The sequence below is a fragment of the Cyrtonyx montezumae genome, unplaced genomic scaffold, assembly GCF_038088225.1.
Source record: "Cyrtonyx montezumae isolate F1298 unplaced genomic scaffold, pur_monq_1.0 scaffold_3, whole genome shotgun sequence".
NCBI lineage: Eukaryota > Metazoa > Chordata > Aves > Galliformes > Odontophoridae > Cyrtonyx > Cyrtonyx montezumae.
In genome coordinates, this window is record NW_027072034.1 from 51147921 (window position 1) to 51173196 (window position 25276).

The 25276-nt window shown below is 38.0% G+C and overlaps 1 protein-coding gene across 10 annotated transcripts in view; it reads right to left on the reverse strand.

Annotated features, from left to right (window-relative positions):
* Positions 1–9375, reverse strand: part of DMD (dystrophin) — a 961436-nt gene extending 952061 nt beyond the window's left edge. For 4 of the 10 annotated variants that reach the window (XM_065741536.1, XM_065741534.1, XM_065741537.1 and 1 more), the window contains exon 1: positions 9086–9374. In XM_065741536.1, the coding sequence (XP_065597608.1) occupies positions 9086–9128 (43 nt within the window). In that variant the 5' untranslated portion in view covers positions 9129–9374. Of the gene's footprint in view, positions 1–9085 lie in introns of all 10 variants that reach the window. The other 6 variants (XM_065741530.1, XM_065741533.1, XM_065741532.1 and 3 more) reach the window with 2 other exon arrangements.
* Between the last annotated feature and the right edge of the window lie 15901 nt (positions 9376–25276).

Sequence of the window (25276 nt, forward strand, 5' to 3'; positions counted from 1 at the left end):
ACCAGGAATCCAGTGATACCCTTCAGAAAAACTAAATCTTTTGGCAATTGCCTCAACAGCTAGTAACTGTGACCACCATCATACAGCGTGCTTGAAGCTTCATAAATTCTTCTCTAGGTCTCTCTTTCCAGAAATATAATTGATTGTTTCCAGCTGTGAGTTCAGACCAAGCCACAGCAATGACAACTTCACTCTTCATCTAGGAAATATGTTCTTGCTCTCTCCTGCCAACCTAGCTTTAGTATTCATCTACTGAAACACACCAAGTTTTGGTTATGATGATTACAAATTTGGAATCCCTTTCTGACCTCGGGATTTTGCACAGTGTATCAACAATTAATATTCAGTTAATGCTTGTAGATACATTGACTATGCTACATACCTGCACAGTAAACTATTGACGCATTCATTTTTATTTCAAACTGTATGCTCTAGATAGTATAAAATATGAAAAGTACAATAAAAACTATTAGTGTATTCTGAAATCAGGTACAGCAACTGGGAATGCATTCTCCAAACAAAACAACACCAACATAAAATATAGGGATTTTTACTATAGAAATACATCATTATAAGCAAACAAACATAACATAATCTCTGGTGTTTATTAGGAAAATGCCTCAGGCTGTTACCCCAGAGTTTTGTGCTGTTTCTGCATGAGAAAGACATACAGGATTTCTGAAAGCAATTTCTCATGAATGGCTGTAAGCCATGGATATAGCTGTAGACCAAGAAACAGCCTCCAGAGGATGCAAATTAGAATACAAAGGATTACTATAAAATAAAATAAAAATACAGATTAGGCAAATCCGTTTGCTGTAAAATTGAAACAGAATATAACTTTGAAAGAAGTAGAATCAACTTAAGGAATCCTGGAAGCAGTATATTTCCTTTTTGGTTCAAAAATACCCTCTCTCTTATAAAAAGGTGTTGTTTAGAAATAGATCTTACAATTTTCTGAATCAGCTCTTGTGAGATGCTTCCTGTGCTGAGAAGAGCTGGGATGCCCAGTGCAAGAGAGATGTGGGCATACTGGAAGGCGCTGAGTGAAGGATCATTTTGAGGATTAATGGGCTGAAGCATCTCCCCTATGAGGAGTTAAGACTGCTCAACCTGAAGAAGAGAAGGCTCAGGGGGATCTTACCAGATTGGAAAGAGCGGAAAAGATGGAGTCAAAGTATTCTCCTTGGTGCCCACTGACAGAATGATAAACTGGCATAAATTGAAACACAGGACATTCTATTTAGACACAAAAATACCAAAACATTCCTGTGAGCGTAACCATTCCCTGGAACACACAGTCTGGAGAGATTATGGAGTCTCCATCCTCAGATATTTAAAACCTGAGTCTACATCTCTAAGCAACCTGCCCTCACTGACCCTACTGTGAGCAGGGAATTTGGACTAGATGATATCCAGAGGGGCCTTCCAGTCTCAGCTGGGCTGTGACTCTGTGAAATTTCATCAGTATATAGGCTAAGGAATAGTTTCTGGAGCCATTCCAAGACAGCTGTAACAACTCCTAGGGGCTTCTCATCAGTGAAAAAATGTCCAAAGACTGACTTATTGCACCAGGAGAAACTGAATCCCCTGGCTACTATTTATGGCCAGGATATCTATATTCTAGAGGAGAATTTTCCAAGCATGAGTCAAAGAACCTTTGTGCCTACAACAAGTAAATTTAGGGAAAAATATGTCAGGCCACATCATTGTTCAAATTATGGTCTTTCTTCAGTTAAACAGAGAATCACTGGTCAAATAAACTCTTTTTCACATTTGTCTAAAATATGTCATAAGAAAAACGAATCAATTCAGCAGTAGCAGCAGCTGGGAAGACTTGGCAAAATGACTGTTAAGTCAGCTTAAGATAATATGCAAAAAACTAGCAAATCTCCTTGGAGGAGGAAAATATTTATTTAAAGAAACAAAAGCAGTAAAGCAAAAAATACACATCCCAGAGAAAATGGAAAGTCTAAAGAAGAAATAAAGAGAGCTGAAAACAATATCAGTAGAAAGAATTTGTGATCCATAATTCATCAGCTCTTCCCTAAGAAGACCAGTTTGTCCTTATGAAACAGTGAACATTCAGTTCGTTTCCAAGCATAATGTGTTTCCAGTTACAGCTTCTAGCTCTAACAGTTGAAAAAACATTTTAAGTTAGTCATTGTACTAAAAATAGAAGGTTTTGGGGATTTATTATGAACATACTTGTCTTTCTGACAGGACATGAAGAGAGACTATCAGTCTCATTTGTTTTCCCAAAGCAAAAATGTGGCACAACGTACAATCTCTAAAGTTTTTGTCAATCAGGTAGGAAATGCCATTTCACTGGGGATATCTTTTACTCCAAACAGAGTAAGCTGATACGAGGTACAAATTCAATGCTCTACAGAAAGATGAAGGTACTGATTCAAGCAACAATTTTTAAAAGTATATCAGTATCACAGAGCCACTCTGCATTGTTCAATTGCAAGGTTGCAGATATCACAATTTAAAAAAAATATATATATATATTTAAAATTCAGATTCATGGTGATTTCCTATATCAAAAAATCTTTTCTTCCCTTACAGTGTTCTATATTCTACTGTGAGATAACTGCTTGTTTAATTCATCATTTATATCATAGTATTATGTTTCTCTCCATACTCTGTTAGAGCTTTTTAATAATTAGGAAGAACAGAAGAGACAGAATCAACTCTATAACACGCTTGTCCTTTACAGACTACTATAAAAGGAATTGTTCGCATGTTGGCGAGAAAACAAGAATCCCTTTTTGTGAAAAGTAACTTGGCTTCACCTTTGGTTTCCACTCAACATCCAATGCAACTGAAGCTTTCTCCTCTGTAAACAGAGTTGAAGCTGAGCAAACACTTTAATCTGGATCTTCTACATTTTTTGAGAGTGAGTAACCATCAGTCTACCAAGCATTTATAAATGGTGGCTTTAGAATTTGTTGTAAAAATATATTGATTTCTACTTTCAGCATAATTTGCAGGATTTTGAAGAGCAGCGCAGGGAATAAGCCTTAAACGTGCTAAATCACATGATAGGAGGTTGACAGAAAATCACATCAAATGAATAATAAAAAAAATACTGCCGTTTTCTTGAAGCACAGGGCAAAATATTAATTCCTTTTGGGCTACTAACAATTGTCACAACACAAAGTTTACATGGGGTTCATTGAAATTTGTAAAGACTATCTACAAATTCATGATCAGTTCCTAATGGGTTGGAACCTTCTGAATTTCTTCTCCTTTTTTCAGTAGGGCAGATTTAAGGAGACAATTTCAAGCTGGGCAGGATCACTGCCCCCTGAGATCATCTCACTGTGACTGCTTTAGCAAGGAGTGCTGCTTTCCTTCTCGATTCCCACCCTGAACAGACATCCTCATGTTTTCCTTATGAACTGATCAGTTTTGGTTTAGGTAAGATGGCCTGGAAAGTCTGGGGAGCTGGCTCAGACTTCGTAAACCCAGAATGCTGCAGACATAATAGTTGTACATCTTGCACTATTTTCTCCCATCTTGAGGAGATGGTCACACTTCTCAGTTGTTCCTAACTTCAGCATAACTCATTTATGACAGATTATCTCTCGGATCCTGTCAGCTTAATTAGATGTCCATCATCCAGACACTTCATAAGGTGCTCTCCTCAAAAAAGCCTAACTCTATGTTACCAATCTTTGAGAAAAAACAGGAATGGAATTAGAAAAACAATAATTATTTTTCCAACAACTCAGCAACAGTTGAGAAGCTGTGAGCTTTGTTCAGAGAGAAAACAATTCACAGTCTTTTATACGGAACACGCAAAAGTAAAAGGAGAGAAAAAGATGAACTACTGAAATACAGGCACACTGCAAGAGTTGGAATGCAATTGGAGGTAGGACAAATGGACAGAAACCCTAGAGTTTTCCATAGGTCTTTTGAAGCATATGCCATCAGCTACTGGGTCAGCGTCTTGCTGCTGCAGGAATGTTTATTAGAGAAATCTAAGAATCTTATATCTGATTAGGTCCAGTAAGCAAATATTTCATTTTTTCTCCCCTCATGCCTTTAGTTTTTCTCCTCCTCCCCCATGACTGCAACCCATGACCTTCACAAGAAAAGGCCTGTGCTTTGATAACAGGCTGCAAGACCCCAAGGATCAGCACAGCTTTCTGGGAGAAAAAAACTGTTGCTTTGCTCAGAACCCAATCAAAGCCTGAATGTGCCAAGGAAAAAAATAAACCAAGGACATCATTATTCCATCTCATTGTGATTTGGCTTGCCTTCAAATCACATACCCAGTATATCTGAAATAGCAGCAACGCCTCCATTAGCCGAGCCTTCCAGCACTTTAATCAAAGTATCTTTCAGAATAAAGAGGCAGAAATGTCAAATTCCAATCACCCTTTAAATTCCTCCAATTCTATGCACTACACGAAATTAAAAGCCTTATGCGTGGCTAATTTCCCTTACAAGTGTGTGTGCATGCAGGCACTCTGCCAGAGGTGGCGGGCACCCATTTTAGATGCAGCAAGGCCTCAAGGGGGGCATGGCAAGGTGGGCAGGCCTCTGGCAGGCACTGCAGACCCATAGTCACCTGCTGGCAGCCCTCACATGGGATGGCAGACTCCACTCAGTGCAGAAACATGTGATTAGTGTCTTCCATCAGGACAGTGCCACGTATCTCATCCAGAGTATACTTCAAAAAAACACTGGCCTGCCTTCTTTTTAAGATTACTTTCTCAAGCCTTACCAACAGCAAGAGAAATGATGTGGTCAAAAAAAGCAGGCACAGAGGATTTATTTATTCTAAATTATAAGAACATATCCTTTTGCTCAAATCTGACTTACTTTCTTCTATACATGCTTGCAACATTTGCAAACAACATTTTCCCTCTAGGAATGAAGGACTGCAAGCAAATGATAAAAAATCTTACAGATTTAGATTATTTACAAAACAGAGAAAGAAAGATCCAGGAAACCACCCAGCAATATGCCTCATGCTCTAAATAATACGCATAGATTAAAGCAGTACTTGCAATTGGAACCAAGGAAGAATATGACTTTCTTAAAATTCAGACTATCTGTCCTTCAGAACACATCATTAAAATCTTTTCCAATCTGTTGCACATGAGATACAGCAAGAAGCACATAGTGCAAGGCTTTGTAGTATCTGCAACAAGTACCACAAACAAAAACAAACGTCTTATCTGTTCCACATGTTTTCCTGGGAAGATGAACAAGCACGTTCTCTGGTGCAGACCAGCTGGCAAAGTCTCTCTGCAAAGCCACAGTCTGCTAACCATCATTTCTTCTTTCCACAAAGCTCAGGCTTTGATAAGGCAAAAAAAATATTAAAATTCCTGGTGCTGTTCTGCCTCCCCTGACAGTGATCCAGTATTATCACAAGAGTGTTCTCCTCGACAGCACCGTGATGCTACGGAGTTCTGCTAAATTTATCGAGGAGTCCTTTCAGTGGTTAGCTATCACACAGTACAGTGGTTATTCTCCTAAATGATGATTTAGCTTTTGGGTATCATTTAATTGAAGATGTACTGTGAAAATCAACAAGTAAGTCTTTTCAAATCAAGGCTGCTTGGTTCACAATCCAGTTGAATGTGATTCTGTCTATCAGTAATCCATGACAAAGATAGATGAGCTTAATCCTGTCCCTCGGGTGATCACAAAAAAAAGCTTATCCCTTTGGACAAATCTCAGGCTCAGAAAATTTCACAGTATTAGTTAAGGGTTAATGTGCTTTGCGTTTGTTTCTTTTTTCAAATATTTTACCTTTTCAGTTATAAATAACTTTAGCTGATCTAGCAACATAAGTGAATCTTTTTCTTTAAAAAAAAAAAAAAGAAAGAGAAAAAAAACATATATATCAGAAATTAGTAAAGAGGTTCATTTTCACATGACTTTCAATTTCACTTGCTTCATGCTGCCCTGGAGTGAGGTGGGATCCCCAGTGATACTGGGGACTGGGAACAAAGAGGTGACTCTAGGTCAGAGAAGCCAGGACAGCATAGGCTGGGGACAGGCTTCACCAGCAGTACTTTTCTCAGTCCATTATCTGAGGAGACTTGCAGCTATCTTCTTCTCATCTCACCAAATTATTTCCAGCTCTGGCACATCACATGGCCAAACAGAAGGGGTTCTGGCAGAGTAAAGCAACTGGTGCTGACAAGCTAGCACTAGTCTGGGGATTTGAGTGTCTTGCAGCATCATTTTGAAGTGGCAGAGATGGCATCCTTTGGACAAGCTCTCACAGAACATCTCCTAGTTTGACTTCCTCCCAAAGGGATGCAGCATGTGCACTCTGGGACAGCAACCAGTATACAGTGATAAGCAGAGACATCGGAGAATTCACTTCAGAAGCTCATTGCTGACCTGAGTTAAAACACAAATCTAGATGAACCACTGCTATAGTAACACCAGAACGGGTAACACAGCCCTTGTGGTCACTACATTTCAGGCAGGTTTCATTTCTTTTCTTCACTGACCCTGGTTTGATTATTAATCCTACTTTTAGTCACCACTTTTTTCAAATCCAAGCAGAAAAAGAGGATGCCTGTGTGAAGAGTTTCATTTCAGACTAAGGACACAAAAAGAGGCTTGTATCTGCCAGAAAGAGAAATATCGCATACAATACTGAATACCCCAGGGATGGTGGCTTCGGAGATAAAGTTTACAATAATCTCATCTTAATTAAAACCAAATGAAATTGATGATATCACATTTCCCTGGCACTTTATTATTTGGGGGTCATTGTCAATGAACCTGCAGAGAAGACGGCCCCAAGAATTTTCCACTCTCACTCAGGCTGAACTATTCATTTCATAGAAGGGCTCAAGAAAGAAACGAAGCTCAAGGCGGTGAATATCTTGTGAAAGGCCATTCTTATCAGAAGCAAGAGAAAGCAGGAGACAGAGAACCTGCCTTTACTGCTGCAACATGGGGAGAGAGTGAAGAGAAAAAGGCAGAGGCAGACAGAGGGTTTGAGAGAAGACTTCAAAAGAAGAGAAAGAATAGATATAAAAAAGCAAAGCTAAGGTATAAATGACTGCTCTCAGCTCTAAGAGCAAGAAGTTGTCATCCAATACCAAGAAAGAAGCAAATTAAGCACTGGGAACAGGTGGGAGAAGTGGCCCATCCTGAGTAAAGGCTGGGGGAAAATTTGAGAGGATTATTTTGGACACATTTGTAACGCAGTGCAGATAAGGGCTTTCCTTTTTTAATTGAAATGCAACTATAAAAAACCTTCACAACATGATACCAAATTATACTGAGAAAAAATGCCTTGCCCTTTAAAAGAGTCAGGATACAGGTGAGGAAATCAATTCAGCTAGATAATTCCCAAGAAGCACTGGGACAGCTCCCTTTCATTTTAGATACAAATGTAGTTATGTGACACGATTTAGCAAGTGATTTAATGGCTCTTGTCATGAACACTATTCATCTGCTAGATGCAAATCTGGTTTGCTATTCATATTTTTCAAAAGCTCTAACGCAGCTATTTTTTTTCTTTTTTCACCTACTACATCTTCAGACTGCAATTATAACTTCTGTGCAAAGCAGCAAAGATCTTTCAGCCTTACTTAACAAGCACCCAACCAGCTTCCCTTGCTGCTCTCACTCCTCCATGAGGCTGAGCAGTTGAGCTGATGTTGTGACTGTCCTCGAGAGAAAGTTGATGGAAAAAGGAAGGTAACAAATTCTCCTTAATCCTTTCAAAAGAGGACAGATGGAAAAGGCTGGCCACTATGCAGCTGGTTCTAGAACATGCTCTTTTGCCCATAAGGAGTAAAATTCATCAAGAATTCCCATAATATTGCTTACTCCTAAGCCCATCTTGAAAGTACAGGATATTTTCAGAAGTCATCTGCCTTATTTTTTAATAGATAGTGATGCTGAACTCATAATTCTATCCCTTCTTGAACTTCCAGACTGTGACCAATAAGAAAAGGGTTCTCTCCTAGCAGTACAAAACTGACTGAAGTCTTATTTACAACAATTTACATCAAGAAACTGCAATTTGATTTCATCGTGAAAAAGGGAATGCAAACTATGGAATAAGACCATACCCACACTTTGGCACTTTCTGTTTTTAGCTTCAAAGATAAAAAAATCTACTGTCATTTTCAGGAAGCTTCATCAGATGTGAGGGTCCATATAGCTAGCTCATCATATGTTATGGGAGAAAATGACAGCGAGTACACATTCCTTGGCCTCAGAAAACAAGAACAGAAAAGCAAGAATTCTATTACTACACTAAAAGTGGAAGAGCGAAAATAGATTACAGAGCAGAGGGTGGGGACTGCAGATTAAGTCTGGACAACATTGACAGTCTGGATTTTTTTCAGCACAATCTGTTTTGGGATGTCCGGACTGGGGAGGGAGAAGAAAGATTGTCTGGGCATGTGGTAGATGGATTTTAAAACCCTCTCACCATTCTTTAACTCTTGGCTCTCTACATTCTCTTACTCCCAGCATCCTCATTATTTCTCTTGCTACACATGAAGGATAGCTTTAAACTAACAAACAAGCACATGTCTGGAGAACACGTCTGCTCTTTTCTGGGAAGTGCATGGGAGTGCTCAGCTGCCACCCCCTCGCCCGGCTGCCACCAGACAGCTCAGTGACAAGAGAGATCCCTTACAGCCTAAGTTAGCATGAGGGAGGGAAATGGCGTATGACATTAAAGTTCAAAGCAACTGATTACACCTTTGATGCGCTGCCAAACTGTTAGCCCAATGACACTCTTTTATTCAGCTATATTGATTTGTATTCTCAACAGCTTTTTTTAACCCCACTCTTCAATGAGTGGAAAACCTCAGGAAGAAATGTATTATTTTGATTCCAAGAAGAGCTGAGTACTATTTCTGGAATACTTCTTTTATATATAATGAACAGGACTTCACACCCCTTACAGAGAACAAAAAATTCTTTTCATTTCCCCCCCCCCCCCTCCTGCCATTGCTCTCCTTTAGACTCTGAAAGTAAACATTTAAAAATGCATGCTGTTAGTGGGTTGCGTGGGACTACACCGCTCTGTCAGAGCGAACATTGTGATAAATCACAGCAGGCTGTTCGTACTTACAATCATCTTCCACTTCCTCATACCAAAGCACGTGAGCAGACATGAAATCTCTTCACAAAATAGAGGAAAAGAAAACAACAGCGAAATGCTTCTTGGCAAAGTATATTCCCACTTTGCTGCTTCAGTCGCTTAGGAATCAGGCTCGTCCCTGTGGATTGACAGCTGTGTGTGTCATCTAAACCCCGGCTAGTTCACAGGGCAGCACGCAGCAGGAGCCTCAGTGGGATGCAGCCGGCAGGGTCCGTGCTGGGCTGGGTGAGCCGGGGATCCTCGCTACCACCCAGCCGGCACCGTAACTCGTGCCCTGCTCTTTGGAGGCCCCTACATGTTTCAGATTCCAGGACTTGCGCAGAAGCAATGCTCCGTGCTTCCCTCAAAACGAAGTTGATTTCCCATAATAGGACAGCCCATGCACTCTACATATAAGGCTGTGCTTCTAGGGTGGCATGTGTAATGGATTTAAATTAAGTGTTGCGGGTTTCCAAAGAGAGTTTAATGCAGCAAAGTGGAGTGAAGATATTTCCCTATTCCTTTGCTCATCTGCCTTGAGCCCCCTATGTAGGAGATTTCCTCCTTGACAGCCAGTGACACACCGTCCATGTCCAGACTGAAGCCTCCCTGTTTAGGAGCAGGGTGGCAGCTCTCTGGCATTCATCCACTCTGTCCCAGTCCAGACTTCTGGGATTCCAACTACTCTGCTAAGCAGAGGGAGAAAAAAATAAAGAAAAAGAAAAATTAAAGAAAACAGCGCTGTTCACAAACCCTGTAAATACAAACACGGATTGCAATGTCTGTACCAACTTAGAGAGAAAAAAAACCTATTGACTTACATTTGACCTTTCCACTCCCAACAAAACCACGCAGTACTGCTGCTAGATGCAGCCCCAGAGTAAGGTGCAGATGAAACAGAGGAGTGCACGGAAACATTCCTTAATTACCAAATCCCAAAAGCTGCATATCCCAAACAGGTGGGACCTGGGCTTGCCCCCTCCCCAGCATCAGCCCAAGTTCTCTTTAGTTTCAATGGGAAAGGAAAAGTAGGGATCCACAATAATACTTCAGAACAGGTCTACAGCTTCTCTACCCAAGCCCAGACTTTTTTATGGCTACTTTATAGCATATATATACTTTGTACAGCACTTGTGGCTATAAAGAATCATTACTAATTCAGTGCTTCATTTGAAAAGTCATTTGAAAGAACACACTTACTTTGCTCATTATTTTTTAAAAAATCATCCTTAAAAAAATGACCAATATGTTATATTGCTTTCAAGCCTTAAGTGTCTTAATGGTGATTACACATTTGTAAGCAAAATCCTGGATTATACAGAAAAATAAACACAAAATTGAACTGCATAATATACCTTAACAGCCACTAGTATTTTCTACATCAATAGTCAAATTAATACCCTGGAGAACCTGGATGTACAGTACACGCCAATAGACTGCTAAGGATTAATTTGCAGTCCACAGGAACTGCAAGTCATGAACTGATGTAGAAAATAATCTGGAGCGAAGCAGAGCACTCTGTGACAGCAGCAGCATTTTGATTATTTGAGGGAGAAGTGAACCAAGCAATCTCAGGAAAGGAAATGCTTATTGTTCAAAAGTTCTTCTAAAACATTCACAGTCACCCTTGATAACACATACCGATAATAACTGAGGCCCAGGAATGTGTTTACTTGAGGACTGAAAGTGAAAGGCATCTCAAGAGTAGATCCCTAATGCTGGAACTGTGATCCTCCTGACTCCTATCCAATTCAGTCTTCCAAGGTGACAAACACTCTATTCAAAACTTTCCAGGTACCTAGAGTTCTGTTTCTGAATATGACTAGAAGGACTTACACTTGACAGAGCTCTGTAGTCTGACACATGCTTATCTCCAGTCTTGGCCTAGTGAATTTACATGGAGTATTCATCTCCTCTGACACTATTTGAGACCACCAGAGAACATCAGACCAGGCTCTGCAGGAAATGTTTCTTCTAAAAGATGGCTCAAAGAAGTGGCTAGTAACGATACTTACAATAGTTTACATACTAAATGATCCCCACATGCAGGAAACCCAGTTTTTCTTCCCTTCTTGTTGGGAATGTACAGCTCCTCTAGAGAGCCCTGGCTGATCATGGAAGTACAGCGACATTCAGCCAAGAAATATTCCCCTTCTGCTACCAAAACTTCATTAGTCAGTGGGAAAAGAAGTCAAAATTTGCTGGGCCACAGATCTGTTTGGAGATAGCAAAAGTCGGTATTCAAACCTACTGTTTTTTTCAGTTGTATTTATTTATTTATTTAGTGCGGAAGAGGAGAGGGTTGTTAAAGAAAATAGAGAAGCTCTTAAAAATTAAAGACTACTTTCAGCGCTAGTTTACACACAGAAACTTCAAGTCTACTGAATGGATGTTTGATATGCACCTGCCAGTCCCGCTGGCCAATACAACACACATTTATAATGGACGTATAACCTGGGACTGAGTTTGCGATTTTGACACATCAACTTTCCTTGTAAATAGTTCTGGGTTTTATTGTTTTTGTTGTTTTTGTTTTTGTTTTTTGTCTGAAAAGCTTGATCTGTCTTCAAAAATAGAAAGCAAGCCAGAGCCTCGCTGAAGATCTCTCTCAGATAATTTCTGTGTGCCTAATCAATGCCGGGATCATAGGCTGCCTGACGTACCATTCCTTCTATTACAGTGCTGTAAGGAGCAGGCTCTGACCAGTAGCGCCACTGCTGAGTGCTCTGTTTGCAATGCCTGTGCTACAGCTGTGGAAAGGAGCAAGCCTCAAAACCACAGAGAGGGTGGGCAATCTAGAAAATCTGGAACAATAAAGATCCTTTTTTTTTTTTTTTTCAGTGACAGCTGCAGCTGTATTTTAATGTTGTCTTCCTCTTTCACAACTAGTAATGGGTTAAATTGAAAGAAAATCATCTGCTTTACAGTAATGATTAGGGTGATTTTCTGCTATCCATTAACACTTAAAGAGGCTGTTTATTTCGCTGCTTGAGAAGTCCTTTCAAAAACCATGTGTTGATAAAGTCGAAAATAATTCCTTTCTAATAGCAAGAGCATGACAGGAATGCAAAACTGGAGACAAGTCAGAAGATCCCAGTAACAATTTGAAAACAATGCTTAACAATAAACTGCCTGTCCAGGGAGCATTTAGGAGGATGGACTCAGTAGATACTGGATAGAAATGGAAGACTCGGGGTTTGACCTAAGAAATATTCAGATATTATAGTTGTCAGAATAACTTATGTGGGAGAACAGGTCCCCAGTTAGACATAAATAAATCAAATAAAAACATCATGTGTTAACATGAAGCCTCCACAGATTAACTCATCTTCCATCTTAGTGCAATTCAGTATAATATAAATGCAAGAAAAAAAAACCAACATCATACTGTCATTTGTATCATCTAACTACATATCCTTTCTTGCTAAGAGATAAAACAAGAAAATAACAAATAGGTAGCATGCGACATGGAACTGATTTGCAAATCTCTTATGACTTTTCAAACATCCCACCAGTAAATGTTTTTTGCCAGTACTTTTCAACATCAGACACAGAGCTTACAGCATACATCTAAGATAAGATATTTTGATTATAATTTCAGAAAACATTTCAACCTTTTTTTTTATCACGTTTTAAAATCCCTGCCAAAGGTGACCTAAAAAAAAATGAAGTAATAAAGTCTGTCACTCAGTTCAACCATTAAACTCAAACACACTCTCTCTGTGCTCTTGCCAGTATTTGCAAATTTATCATATCAATCTGTGTGGGAAGTGCTTAACTCTAGGGACTATGAGTCTGATGCAAAGGGAGAAGTGGGAGGGGAATCTTTTAAGTACTAATACGCAGCATGTGGTTTTACCCTGGTGGTATATTGGCTCTGAGTCTTTTTATTATTCACTTCCTGTCATGAAAAAAATCACTTGCATGTCAACAACAGAGAGAAAAAAAGTCAACAGCTTTATCACAACAGATGTAAACATGAGACTTCTGATTTTCCTGTGAAATCAGCAAAAGAAAAAGAAAAATCTTCCAAACACGGGTAACCAAAGCAGAATTTCTTCTTTCATTTCTCAACCATATTTTACTTCAAAAAGGAATATACTGTAGAGATTGTTAGTACAGGTTGCAGTGTTTTCCTTTCCTCCATATGCTCATTTGATCTGTACACCAGAAAGTAAGAGACAAAAATAAAAGTAAAATAAAGTCTCTTGCTCTAAATTCTGAAGGAAGCGGTAGGTTTTGTTTTTAGATTAGCAGACATTAACCATTTTATAACTTGAAAATTAGTAGTCAGTGTAAAAAGGCAAAGGCCTTTTTTATGCAAGTGGCTGTTAAAAAACATACACGTTTTAAGTCAATGTTTCTTTTCCATGCAATACATCTGTTTGAAGCAATACTTTAATATATGAACCAGCATACTATTTCATTATTTCATTTTGTGCTCTCTCCAATCCATCACCTTCATGCTGTATCACTGTAGAATATGGCTTATCCCCTTTTTGGGGAATGTCTAACATAAAAAAAAGGGCTGGGCACATTTCTTACTAGTTTAATAAAAATAATACTCAAGAAAACAGTAGTAATCATTCTCTTTCGGAAAGCTTCAACTATACTCAAGATGTTCTATGATTCTATCATTCTGAAGTCCAAGCGGCACTTCTAATTTATGGGAACTCTCTTCAGGACAAGGTCCCAAGCAGATTTACCATGCCTGGATTTGCTGCCTCCACTTTCCCCACATGGAATGCTTTTGCTGTGTGGGTCTTTATTCTCAAACCCTGTGAACTCTGTGACATTCAGAAACTTCAACTACAGCAAAAGTGAAATCATTCTAAACAGAAGCCAGTTGGATCACAGTACTCATGAGATGCACTGAATTCTCAAAAAGAAAATGTAAGAAAGAATAGCCAATTACATAAAAAACTAATATGAAGAGTATAAAGAAGAGAAGAAAGGGGTTTGAATTACTAATACATAAATGGCAGGAGTTAAAGTAGTATAGAAGAAATAGAATTTCTCAGTTATGCCTACAAAAAAAAGAAAAATAAAAAAAAAATCTGGTCTTTCTGTCACCAAAGAGGCTCAAATGACCAGAAAGGAGAACATCTTTTAACTATTATCCCTTCTTCTAGATATTTTTGGTATACCCAAATACTAGAATCATCCCACATAATCTAATAGGATATTCCTCCAGAGTGTTTGGGTACCTAAATCGAGCTCCCTCAGACTGCTCTCTGGGAGAAGTGAGCCTGTGGCTTTCCATGAGCATTTTTGGACCATCTAAGGTTGTCTGTCCAAACCATGAGAGGACAAGATAAGATTGCCCCTGTTCAGCCTGTTCTCTCAAAATCCACAAGAATAAACTCCAAGCACAGGGACTAAAGGTGAGACACCAAATCACACCATGCTCTTAGCTTAGAAGAAAACTTTTCAGTGAAGTTATGTTTGCAGAGTAGCTCCAAAATTCAAAAAACAACAGAACACCCCATGTTGGAAGGGAACTAACTTGATGAAAAGATTACTGAGTCCAACTCCTGGCTTCATACAGGACCACCCAAAATCAAACCCTATACCTGGAAGCATTGTTCAATTGCTTCTTGAACTCTTGGGGCCATGCAACTTAGGGCCATGGCCCCCTGCCCTGGGCAGACTGTTCCACACCCACTGCCCTCTGGTGCAGAATCTTTCCCTAACCCCCAACCTGACCCTCCACTGTTGCAGCTCCAAGCCGTTCCCTCGGGCCTTGTCACTGTCATCAGAGAACAACCAATTCTGAAATTGCATTGCCCACACAGAAAGTACATATTCAGTGTCTAAGCTGCAGAGAAACTGATCCCAAGACTCTACGAGGAACAGTTGCTTAAATAAAGGTAATAATGACTTTATTACTTTAATCACATGTAAACGGTGACACTAATTACTGTGCACAAACTCACATGGATGATGTTACTAAGAGACTGAGTGCACATGCACAAGCAAGTGCTGGTGATGGAAAACTACATACATGCATATCTATTTATATTTTAAGAGGAGACAATTTAACAAAGTTGAAAACAATTACGAACTCTAATCAGTAAGAAGAAAGAACTGAAGCAGAAAATCATGAATGATGATTGGAAGATGTTTGCAAATGTTGCCTAGGTACCTACCTACCATTATTAAACAAGAAATTTCTCTAGTTAAAAAGAAATTGCACACAAAATCAAATGTAGTTTAGAAAGAAAGCAAGTTGTTTTTTGTTGGGGAAAAAAAAAAGTAAAAAAAAATATGTAAGGAACAGAGGGTAAAATTCCAAGCTGATTGCAAAGAATATCAATAAAGAACCGAGAGTTAATTGTGAACCAGAGTCAGCAATCCATACGTAGGAGACAGAGAATTCACCTAGGTCTGCAGGCAAGCTGTATCAGCTCTGCTAAAAACAACTCAAGGTCACTTTGCATAGCAAATGTGTTTGCTGCTAACATAAACACAGATTTCTGTAGGGAAACACAACTCAAACTCCAGCTGCCTGAGCAGTATTCCTGTCACCTCATCATGTACTCCCCGAGCTCCAGTCAGTGTTTCAGCTGTGGCCAATTCTGACACTACACCATGAAAGCCATGGACAAATTAGAGAGTATACAGCATCACAGATATTAAGGCAATCAAGTTTTCTTTGTAAAGAAAAACTGAAGGAATTACAGTGTTTAGTCTGGAAATGAGGCGACGCAAAGGGGTACACAGCTGCTGCCATTCATTGTGCAAAGTTGACCATGCTTTATTACTTCCCACATGTAGCAAGAAAGATCTCATTTGGGTAAAGCAAATTTGCCTTTTGTATTAGGAGAATACTGTGAGAGTACCAGTTGGTTTATGTACAAGAAAACATAGCCCTGAAAGTTGAATTTTGATAGACAAATAAATAAATTCTTTTAAGTGTAACAAAGTATACTTAGTCTATCTCAACCCTTGCAAGAAAAGAAATCTTATTCTCTCCTCCGTTTCTGTAGTTCTCCTAAACAAGAGTTACAGGTTAGTTAATTCAACTCATCACATACATTTCAAATTTGTATTCATCTTGGGCAAAATTAATTGTGCTGATAAAGGAGAGCAGTTCAGTGGACACAAGAGTACAAAGGCAATCTGGAGACCTACTTTTCATTAGCAGTTCTGCCTGTCACTCATCATCGAATTATTTTTTTTTTTTCTCATGTAGATGATGAAGAAAATACAGGCTAAACAAGTGCTCAACACTTGAACGATTAATTACTGTTTAAGGTGTGTGAAAATCACTTTAAAATATAGGAGTGTTAAGGACCCACTTTTTAATTACATTGATTTCACCTTAAGTTCCCCACATGGCTATTGCTCAAAGCCTTAGTTACAGTGGCAAAAGACTGTCACATTAAATCTGTGAAGACTGGGTTATTATGACAGCAAATTATGATGACAAAATTCTTTTAGTTCAAGTCTAATGAGACATTATTACACACAGTAGGATGAATGTTAAATTATTTCTGTGCAGGTCTATGTGCAGGTTAGTACATCAAGATGATGGCAAAACAAGGTTAATGCAAGTCTGCAAGAGCTGACATTACAAACGTCAAGATGATTCCACAATGCTGCTGCTACAAGTGAACTATGGTTAAAAAATAGGACACTAAATACCAGAATGTTTTAAGGGAATGTAAAAATAAACCTACAAAAATAAAAACAAATAAAATTTTAGTCAAGTCAAAAGACATACTGGATACCACTGCTGCTGCAAACCAATGCCTTGCCGAATTATCCAGTACTATCAGAAGGGTACAAAGTCAGGATGCCTTACAAATAACTGAATAAATTGAACTGTCAATTACTAACTGTACCACTAGGTAAACTTTTCCACTAATAAGAAGCAAATGACCTGTTAATAAATACAATAATAAATACAAAATAGATGATTTTCCTATTACATTTGGCACTGGTGCAGTCTCACCTTTAATATCATATGCAGCTCCACCATATTGAAAGGATATTAGAATCTTTGATAGCATCCAGAGGAGGGCACCAAAACTGATAACAGGGCTGGAAGATGTGCCCTGTGTGGGGAGGCTGACAGCACTTGGCTCTTCAGCCTAGAGGAGGCTGAGAGGAGACCTCACTGAGCTGACTCTGCAGCTCCCTGGGGAGAGGATGCAGAGGGAGATGCCATGCTCTGCTCCTGAGAGCCAATGGCAAGACATGTGGGAACAGCACAAAGCTGTGCCAGGGAATGGTCAGAATGGACATTAGAAAAAATTTATTTATACTGTGAAAGTGGTCGAACATTGGGAAAGGCTTCCCAGCAAGGTGGTTGATGCCTGAAGCCTGTCAGTGTTCAAGAGGCATCTGGCTCTCAGCAGCACATGCTGACTTCTGGTTAGCTTTGAAGTGGTCAAGCAATTGGATTTGATCTCTGTAAGTCTCTTGCAGGTGAACTGTCCTATTCTGTTCTGTTCTAAATATTAAGATTTTTTGAAAAAGGCCCCAATATTACTGTCATACAACAGAATTTGTTTCACAGCAGGGAATTCCTTTCTGAATTTACTGTTATTAATATATTTATCCCTTACAATCTCCTGCAGTTAGAAACATAACTCTAAACACATATTTATCAATTAGGTCCTAAAGAAATTAGTCCATTTGCAGCTTAATTCAAATATGTAGGATCTACACCACCATAAGATTAAGTAGATTACACATTTAATATGCTAGCTATTCAGAATATTTTAGGTGATTTAGAAAAGTAAAACTAAACAGCATATTTTCTTAGTGTGATGTTTAACTAGGAGTTTTAACATATCAGAAAAAAAAAAACCCTAATCCTAAAACTGAAAAAAGTATTCTTTTCCTTCAACAGTTAAAGACCTTCCTCCCCACTTTCTATCTACTGTTAAATACAAGAAGTACACTTGATTTCTAGTGTGGAAGAGCAGGTAATCATGTATTCTTTCACAAGACTGGCATATCTACCAATCTATAATATTTTCCATTAAGATAAGAGAGGCACTCTATCTTCTTATCACCCAGAATATGTGATCCTCAATTCCTGATCAATTACAGTGGTGAACTGAAGTGTTTTGGTTAAATAACAGGCTTTTCCAAGGAGTTTAGGTAGTGCCTGACCTTTAAGTACAAATCGTGAATAATTTTCTTCCATCCAATACAAAGAAAGATGAAAAATGTACTTTTTTGCAAATCTGGTATTTTTTTATTGAGCAAGTCACCTGACTTAGTCAGCAAAACAACAGAATGGCAAGCTCACATTAAAACTAAATTTAAAAGCAGCTCATTTCAGAGATAAGCACAGGGCAGTTCTGCTTTTTTCAGGATTTTCAAAATAGTTTAATGGCTAGTAAATTAGTAGTACAGGAAAGCAGATCAAAATGGTAGGTACAGATTAAGATATTGCCAGTATGAAAATTGGAACAGTCATTATCACTGCATAAATGAATTAATAATTAAATATATAACAATTTTTAATGAAGACATATAATTTGAATGCAAGTACATTTTAGAAGACTGGAAAATCAGTACAGCCAACTACTTGCTAATTTGTCTAACTACAGTGAAATTCTGTCAAATGGAATGAATTGTGAATCTGAACTGTAACAAGAAAGGAAGCACAAACTGAATGTGGAAAGGGAAAAACCATGCAGTGCACCTTCATACTGTCACCTGATTTTAACCTTTTAAAATATTTTCCAGTTAAGATTTATATTCTGCTACCAGTGAGAGAAGATATATGAAATACACTGAATTCAGTAATGTGCTGTAAGACAAAAACAAAAGACAGTGGAAAAATGCATTAAACAATACCTTTCTTAAAGCCTTAATGATAAACAACTGCAATTAAATGACAATTATCAAAATGATATAGAGGAGATCCGAACAAGGAGCTTTAAGACTTTAAAAATCCATTCTGTAAGGAATGATTTCAAGTATTGTTTCAAAATATCTTTTTTCTTTTTTTTTTTTATCATGTTAGTGGCTGTTTCAATGCATATACAAGTGCTTATGTGATTAGATCTGATGGTTGACAAAAATCCAAAGAGACTGTGTGCTGTGGGTAAACAACTGGTTTCTCTAAACACACTTCATTTGAGTTTCAAATGAACAGAAATGGGGAAGCTTTATTAATATGGAAAACAGAAATAACTGACAGGTCTCTTTTTATAGATCCTCTTACATGCAGTCTGATTACTTTCATGAGCAAAACACACCTCAAGGTATTTTTACGCAGTAAATCATGGATTATCCATGTTACATAAGTAAAACTAGTTGGTGCATTAATATATTAATGCTTAGGAGATTAGGTAAAAATTTAAAAAATTCTGAAACAAATCAACCCATGTAAAGGTAGAGAAAACAAATTGTCTCATGTAGTAGACAACATCAACAGCAGGTTTGGAAGTATTGGTTATAACTTCTGTAGGCTTCTCAGAGAGAAGTGTTTGTATTTCTTAATCTAATATTATCATTGGTGCTTCGCTGTAATTCACCTGTCCTATGTTTGCTTCTCAAGAAAAGCACAGGTGTTCTATAAACACTAGGAAAGAACCACCAGCCCAAGCAGGTTCCAGCCACTGTCACACATTTTAAAAGCCCTCTGTTTAAGCACAAGTAATAACTTTCTTTTTCATCTTAAAAAAAGAAAAAAAAATCAGATTAAGGAACACTGTCATGCTGCAATTGTTTCAGTGATTTTGTTTCCTCCAGTTTTATAAATAAGCCTACAGTGATCTTATAATGTTATTCTTAATCAGAACATAAATGCAAAGTGGAATCAAGACCACCAATAGAAATGGAAAAAAAAATCTATTTAAATCCAAAATACACAAACTTGAAATAGTCTTACTGTACATATTTCAAGTACAAAATGCATCTATAACAACAGTAAGTGCACATAATTAGTAAAAATGTCTCACCATCAGATCGATGAAAAGAATCGAATGAAAAATCCATTTTTAAACCACCATTTAAAGAAAGAAAAAACAGTATGACTGACCATGGTACCATAGTCTAATTTCCAGAAATTGTAACACAGGATAGAATTAACAGACACAGATCTGAACTTGCAAGAAAATTGATTTTACAGAGGGAAACCACGTTTCACATATCTGATCAGTTCATCAAAGGCAGCCATGAGGATACAGTCAAGAGAAACCTTATTTACACAATTCAAAATATTATCAAAAGTGTTTCTCATTAAAAACCTTGAAGTAAAAAAAAAAAATGTAGTGTGATATGTGATCCACTCTCTCTCATGAACAAATGACTAAATGACAAAAATAAAAACAAAACAAAACAAAAAATTTTTTGGCTTTCTCAAACATTCATGTCACCAGTCAAGTTTCACAGCAATCATTGCCAAGGCTGATTAATATAGGAACTACACTTCAGTCACTATGTGGGTGCTAAAATAAACTAAAAAATGAGGCAGTCTTCAAGCTTCCTCATGGTCCTAAAGGTATTCAGGGAAAGAAAAATGAAAGCTGCCTGAACAGAGGTGCAGAATCATCTCAGACTGTCATATAGGCAATAAAAAAAGACAGATTAAATTCAGTATTGAGAATATGTCAAGAAAAAGAAATCTCAAATTTACGTACTCAGCATGGGCTCTGAACTAGTTATTGTCACTCAGGAAAGGGATTGTGAGTTATAAAAGGTCTATGAAAATATCAACTCCATCTTTGAAGCTGTCAAAAAGCAAATCAAATGCTGGCTATTACTATGACAAAAATAGAGATCACCATACAAAATATCATTATAATATTATTTAAAGTCTTCAGGTGTTCATTCTTTGAATACTGTGGGGTGCTCTACTTCCCCTACCACCAAAACTATAATAGCAGAAAAAGTAAGGACAACAGAAATGACTGAAGACTAGGGAGAAATGTCTTTCCTATGAAGAATGACTCTTCAAGATAACATGAGGGGAGTGGAAATGAGCACGGAAATCCACAGAATCACAGAATTGTAGTGGTTGGAAGGGACCTCTAGAGAACATCGAGTCCAACCCCCTGCCAAAGCAGCTCCCTAGCCCAGGTTGCACAGATCGGCGTCCAGGCGGGTCTGGAACGTCTCCAGAGAAGGAGACTCCACCACCTCTATGTGCAGCTGTGCCACTGCTCTGCCACCATTACTGTGAAGAAGTTCCCATACACATTTGTGTGGAATTTTCTATGTGTGGAGCTTCAGTTTGTGGGTCCTTTCAACTTGACAAAAAGAAAGAGTCTGCTCAGTGTGGGTACACAACAGAGCACAGAGACAGCCCATCCAGGGACCTATTATCTAAACCATGTAAGTAAGGGGATGAGCCCTAGATAGGAAGGAACAAATCCAAGAAGTCTTGGTACCATCACTGAGAGTTCAGAAAGACGAGCAGCTTCGTTTGCAGTGGCCAAAAATCATCAACCCAAAGGTAGGCATCTCTCTGTGGGCTGGGAGCAAATAAGAAAAAGTCGTTTTGCTGCTACAGAAACCTGTTGTGTGTTCATACCTAGATGGCTGTGTGAAGTTCAGATCTCCATGAGGATGCTTCAGAATTAGAGAAAAGCAAATGAAAACACCTGGGGAGATGAAGCCCCTGTCTTAAGCAGCAGAGACTCGACAGATTAGGACTTGAAAAACATGAAGGAAAATGCATACGAAAGTTATTTACTCCCAGATCTTTCAACACAGAACCTTGTTGTCCTAGATTGGTTTAAAATACATAAGAAAGTGGTTCTTCAGCCACTGGGTTGTCAGTTTTTGGATCCTGCTGCCCAAGAAGATCATGAAGATATATTTATCTGCTGGTTTAAAATAGGGTTAGGTAAATTTATGGATAAAGATATAAACAGATATTAAAAGGCATAGGACAGAATGTAACCTTTAGTATTTTAACACAATAATTGCAGATGTTGAGGAAAGATAAAAATAAATGGGCCTCAGAAGGTGTCCAGGCTCATGTACTCTGACTAACATATCCTGTTGCCATCTGTTGAAAAAGATAATTCTGGATAGACTACTGGTCTGACCAAGAAGGACATTTTGTATGAACCTAAGTTATTTGATAAAGAAGAAAACACAAATGAACATAACTGAGATGCACTTAACAATGAGTCTTTATAGAAAATGAACAGAAAATTTTCTCAGTGTTTCTTGCAGCACAAGAACTGGATAGGAGGGAGAGGAAAATGAAAGAAAATCAGATTGGTTCATTCAAAACTAACAAAAAGAAGTACATCTTCACATGACATGCAGCCAAATTATAGGACTCTGATTCTGCAGGCTATGGATGCCTTAAGTTCATGTCATCTGGCTATTAGTGAGCTATGCTGGAAGCTCAACTTTCAATCCAGCATGTAGTAGTGCAGCACCAGCAGCCAGTCATCATGGACACTCCTGAGAATCTGGACAATTCTTAGAGAAAAGAAGTCTTGGACCTACCCCCTACTTGTGTCCCGCTTCAAGTGTTCAGTAACATGCAGCAGACAACACCATATTGATTCTTTTCACCACCACAGACTTGGTCATTTCTTTATTGACCTGCTCCAGTGTCTTGCAGGTAAAATGCTGACAATAAGCTTTGATGAGAATAGTGCAACACAGGTTAAATCTCTGGTATGATTCTCATCTTTTGTAGCTACGGCCACCTCTGAATTTATTAGCGCTGTTATGTTTTAGCACAGCAATGTTTGTGTGACAAAACATTAAAGAGCTTTCAACTTTTTTCCCATATACCCCGCTTTCAATAATATAGCTGGAAGAATGCTCACAGCTCAAGATCAGCATTCAAAATCTCAGTGTGGAGGCAATATTTCATTTCTGTTGAGAGGAAAAACAGTATGTCATTTTTATAACCATCAGTTGAAGGGTTCTTTGGGTTTTCTGCTTTCTGGATTTTTTATTTTTTTTCCAGTATGAGAGATTTTTCTGCTTCAATTTAAACAACTGAATGTATTGATAACAACCCCAATGACAGCGTGAGCAAGAAAAAATAATTGTCTACTAAAAAACGTTTCAAAATTAATTTACCTTTTCCACAGTTTTTCAAGGAAGAAAAGATATAATTCTGTAAGACATAGCAATGTAGTCATAACTACATGATGCAGTCTTGACAAAGCTATAATTGATTTTGAATACTTGGTTCATACCTTTACATTCAGGAGAATAGATAGATACTAGAATTAGTGAGACATGTAAGATAGAAATCCTTAATTTATATTTCCAAAATCTTGTAAGGAATCAAAAAATGTTCCTCATTTCTGAGGCTTCATGGTTTAAAGGAAAACATCAAACTTTTCTTCCCAACTCTCAAGCTGACATTACTTAAGAAATATTTCCTAATTATGCAGTCATTGTACCTATCCACCTTGTTTACTACTGTAATATTTTATGTTCTTCTCCTTTCTTCCTACCAACAAATGAATTTCAAATGAATACAATTGTTTGAAGTCCCAATGCATGCATCATGTACATAAACATCGCTGTGGAACTCGGTTAATGGCATTGGAGAATAAGATGTTAATTGCATTTCCAATGTCTATAACCAGAGAAACTGAAATAATACAGTATTTTATCTAAAACTGTGCAACTTCCCCTTCTCGTAGAGGCTTCATTAGAAGGAAGAAGTCATTCATTAGAAATGACCATCCCTCCACAGTGAATAAAAACACACAGCAAAACAAATGGTAAAGCGTGTAAATGTAGTTGGGTGTATGTGTACATACACATATTCAAATATATGTACACATGTACACATAACACGAGGAGAGTTTTAAGTCAGAGCTGATATTTTAGAATATCTATACAGACATGGAATGTGGGGAGAAACTGTAAATATTCAGAACTCACTGCTATATAAAGTCTGACAGAAATAGGGTAACTGCTATATGTGGTGCTAGAATAGGCTTCTAAGTGCCTTAGTTTAAATGTATTTAGAAATAGGGGAAAGCTTAAAAACACTGTGTTCTTATACATAGATACAGTTCAGAAAAGTACTCAAGTGCTTATTCACTAAGGGATAAACATATTGTCCTTCCTGGTTGACAAACTGCATAAAACAGCTAACAGCTTGGAGCTTCTTAATGCAAAGACATCAGCCTGGCCACAATTCAGTGATGGATAATACAACTAATGAACTATTTTATGTGCCCTTTCAGCTGACAGTTCTTAAATTTCTCTTCTAGGGAAATTGCTAATCTATCAATGTTAGAATCATCTGTGCATAATCCTTGCTCAGGAAATATTTTTTGACATAATCAACTTAATCAATTATTGCACAATGTCTTCCTACACAAGAGAATATTGAGAATGCATGATGTAATATTGTGTGACTATAGGAATATTACTATAGGAATATTTTGCTTTTCCTCTACTTAATTCCTAAACTACTAGGCCTAATACAGCTCAGAATATTTCACTGATGGGCATTTCTAGGGCATTACTACTAGATTATTACAGGACATGTTATAAACATACAATTGCTTGAAATATATTAATTGCAATGCATGTTCCCTCTCTTAAGATGTTACCAGCATCTGTCTCAAAATTAAATCCCTTCAATACTGTTTTCCCATACATGTTCCATCAGAATACTCACATGGCAGTCTGAGATTTCAGCTGTGTACTCATCTTCAGACATCAGACATTCCAGTTATCTTGGTGTTTTGTTCACATGGGGAACTTTATGCAAAGTAAGGCTGAATTTGTACTTACTGATAATTGCTTTCGACAGACTCCTCATGTGGACACCCTAGAGTGAAGGTTTTCTGTCTTAACATAGACACTGGTGTTATCTTACACAGAGGTGTTTTTGGGGCATAATAAAAAGCATCAAATGAGTGTTAAGCTATTTGTGCACTGTAAAAAATACATTATTGTTTTGTTTGCCTTTCTCCGCTTGCAGATATGCCCTTATGGATTATCTCTCTATGTCCTTCAGTTCCTTTCCCCTTCAGCCTCACATCTGCTATGTAAAAATAAATAGCTTGCCATTGTAAGGTAAAGATTTACAGGCTCCACCAAAAATATCCTGTTTCAAGTTCAAGAGAGGCCAAGGTTGTCATGCATTCAGCCTGTTTTCACTTCCCTGTACCATTCTGCAACAAGCCTATCTTAAGAATTTCTTTCCATGACAAAAAAGAAGCTGTAAACCCGATATCCTAAAGGCATCTGTTAAAAATGGTTTCCTCA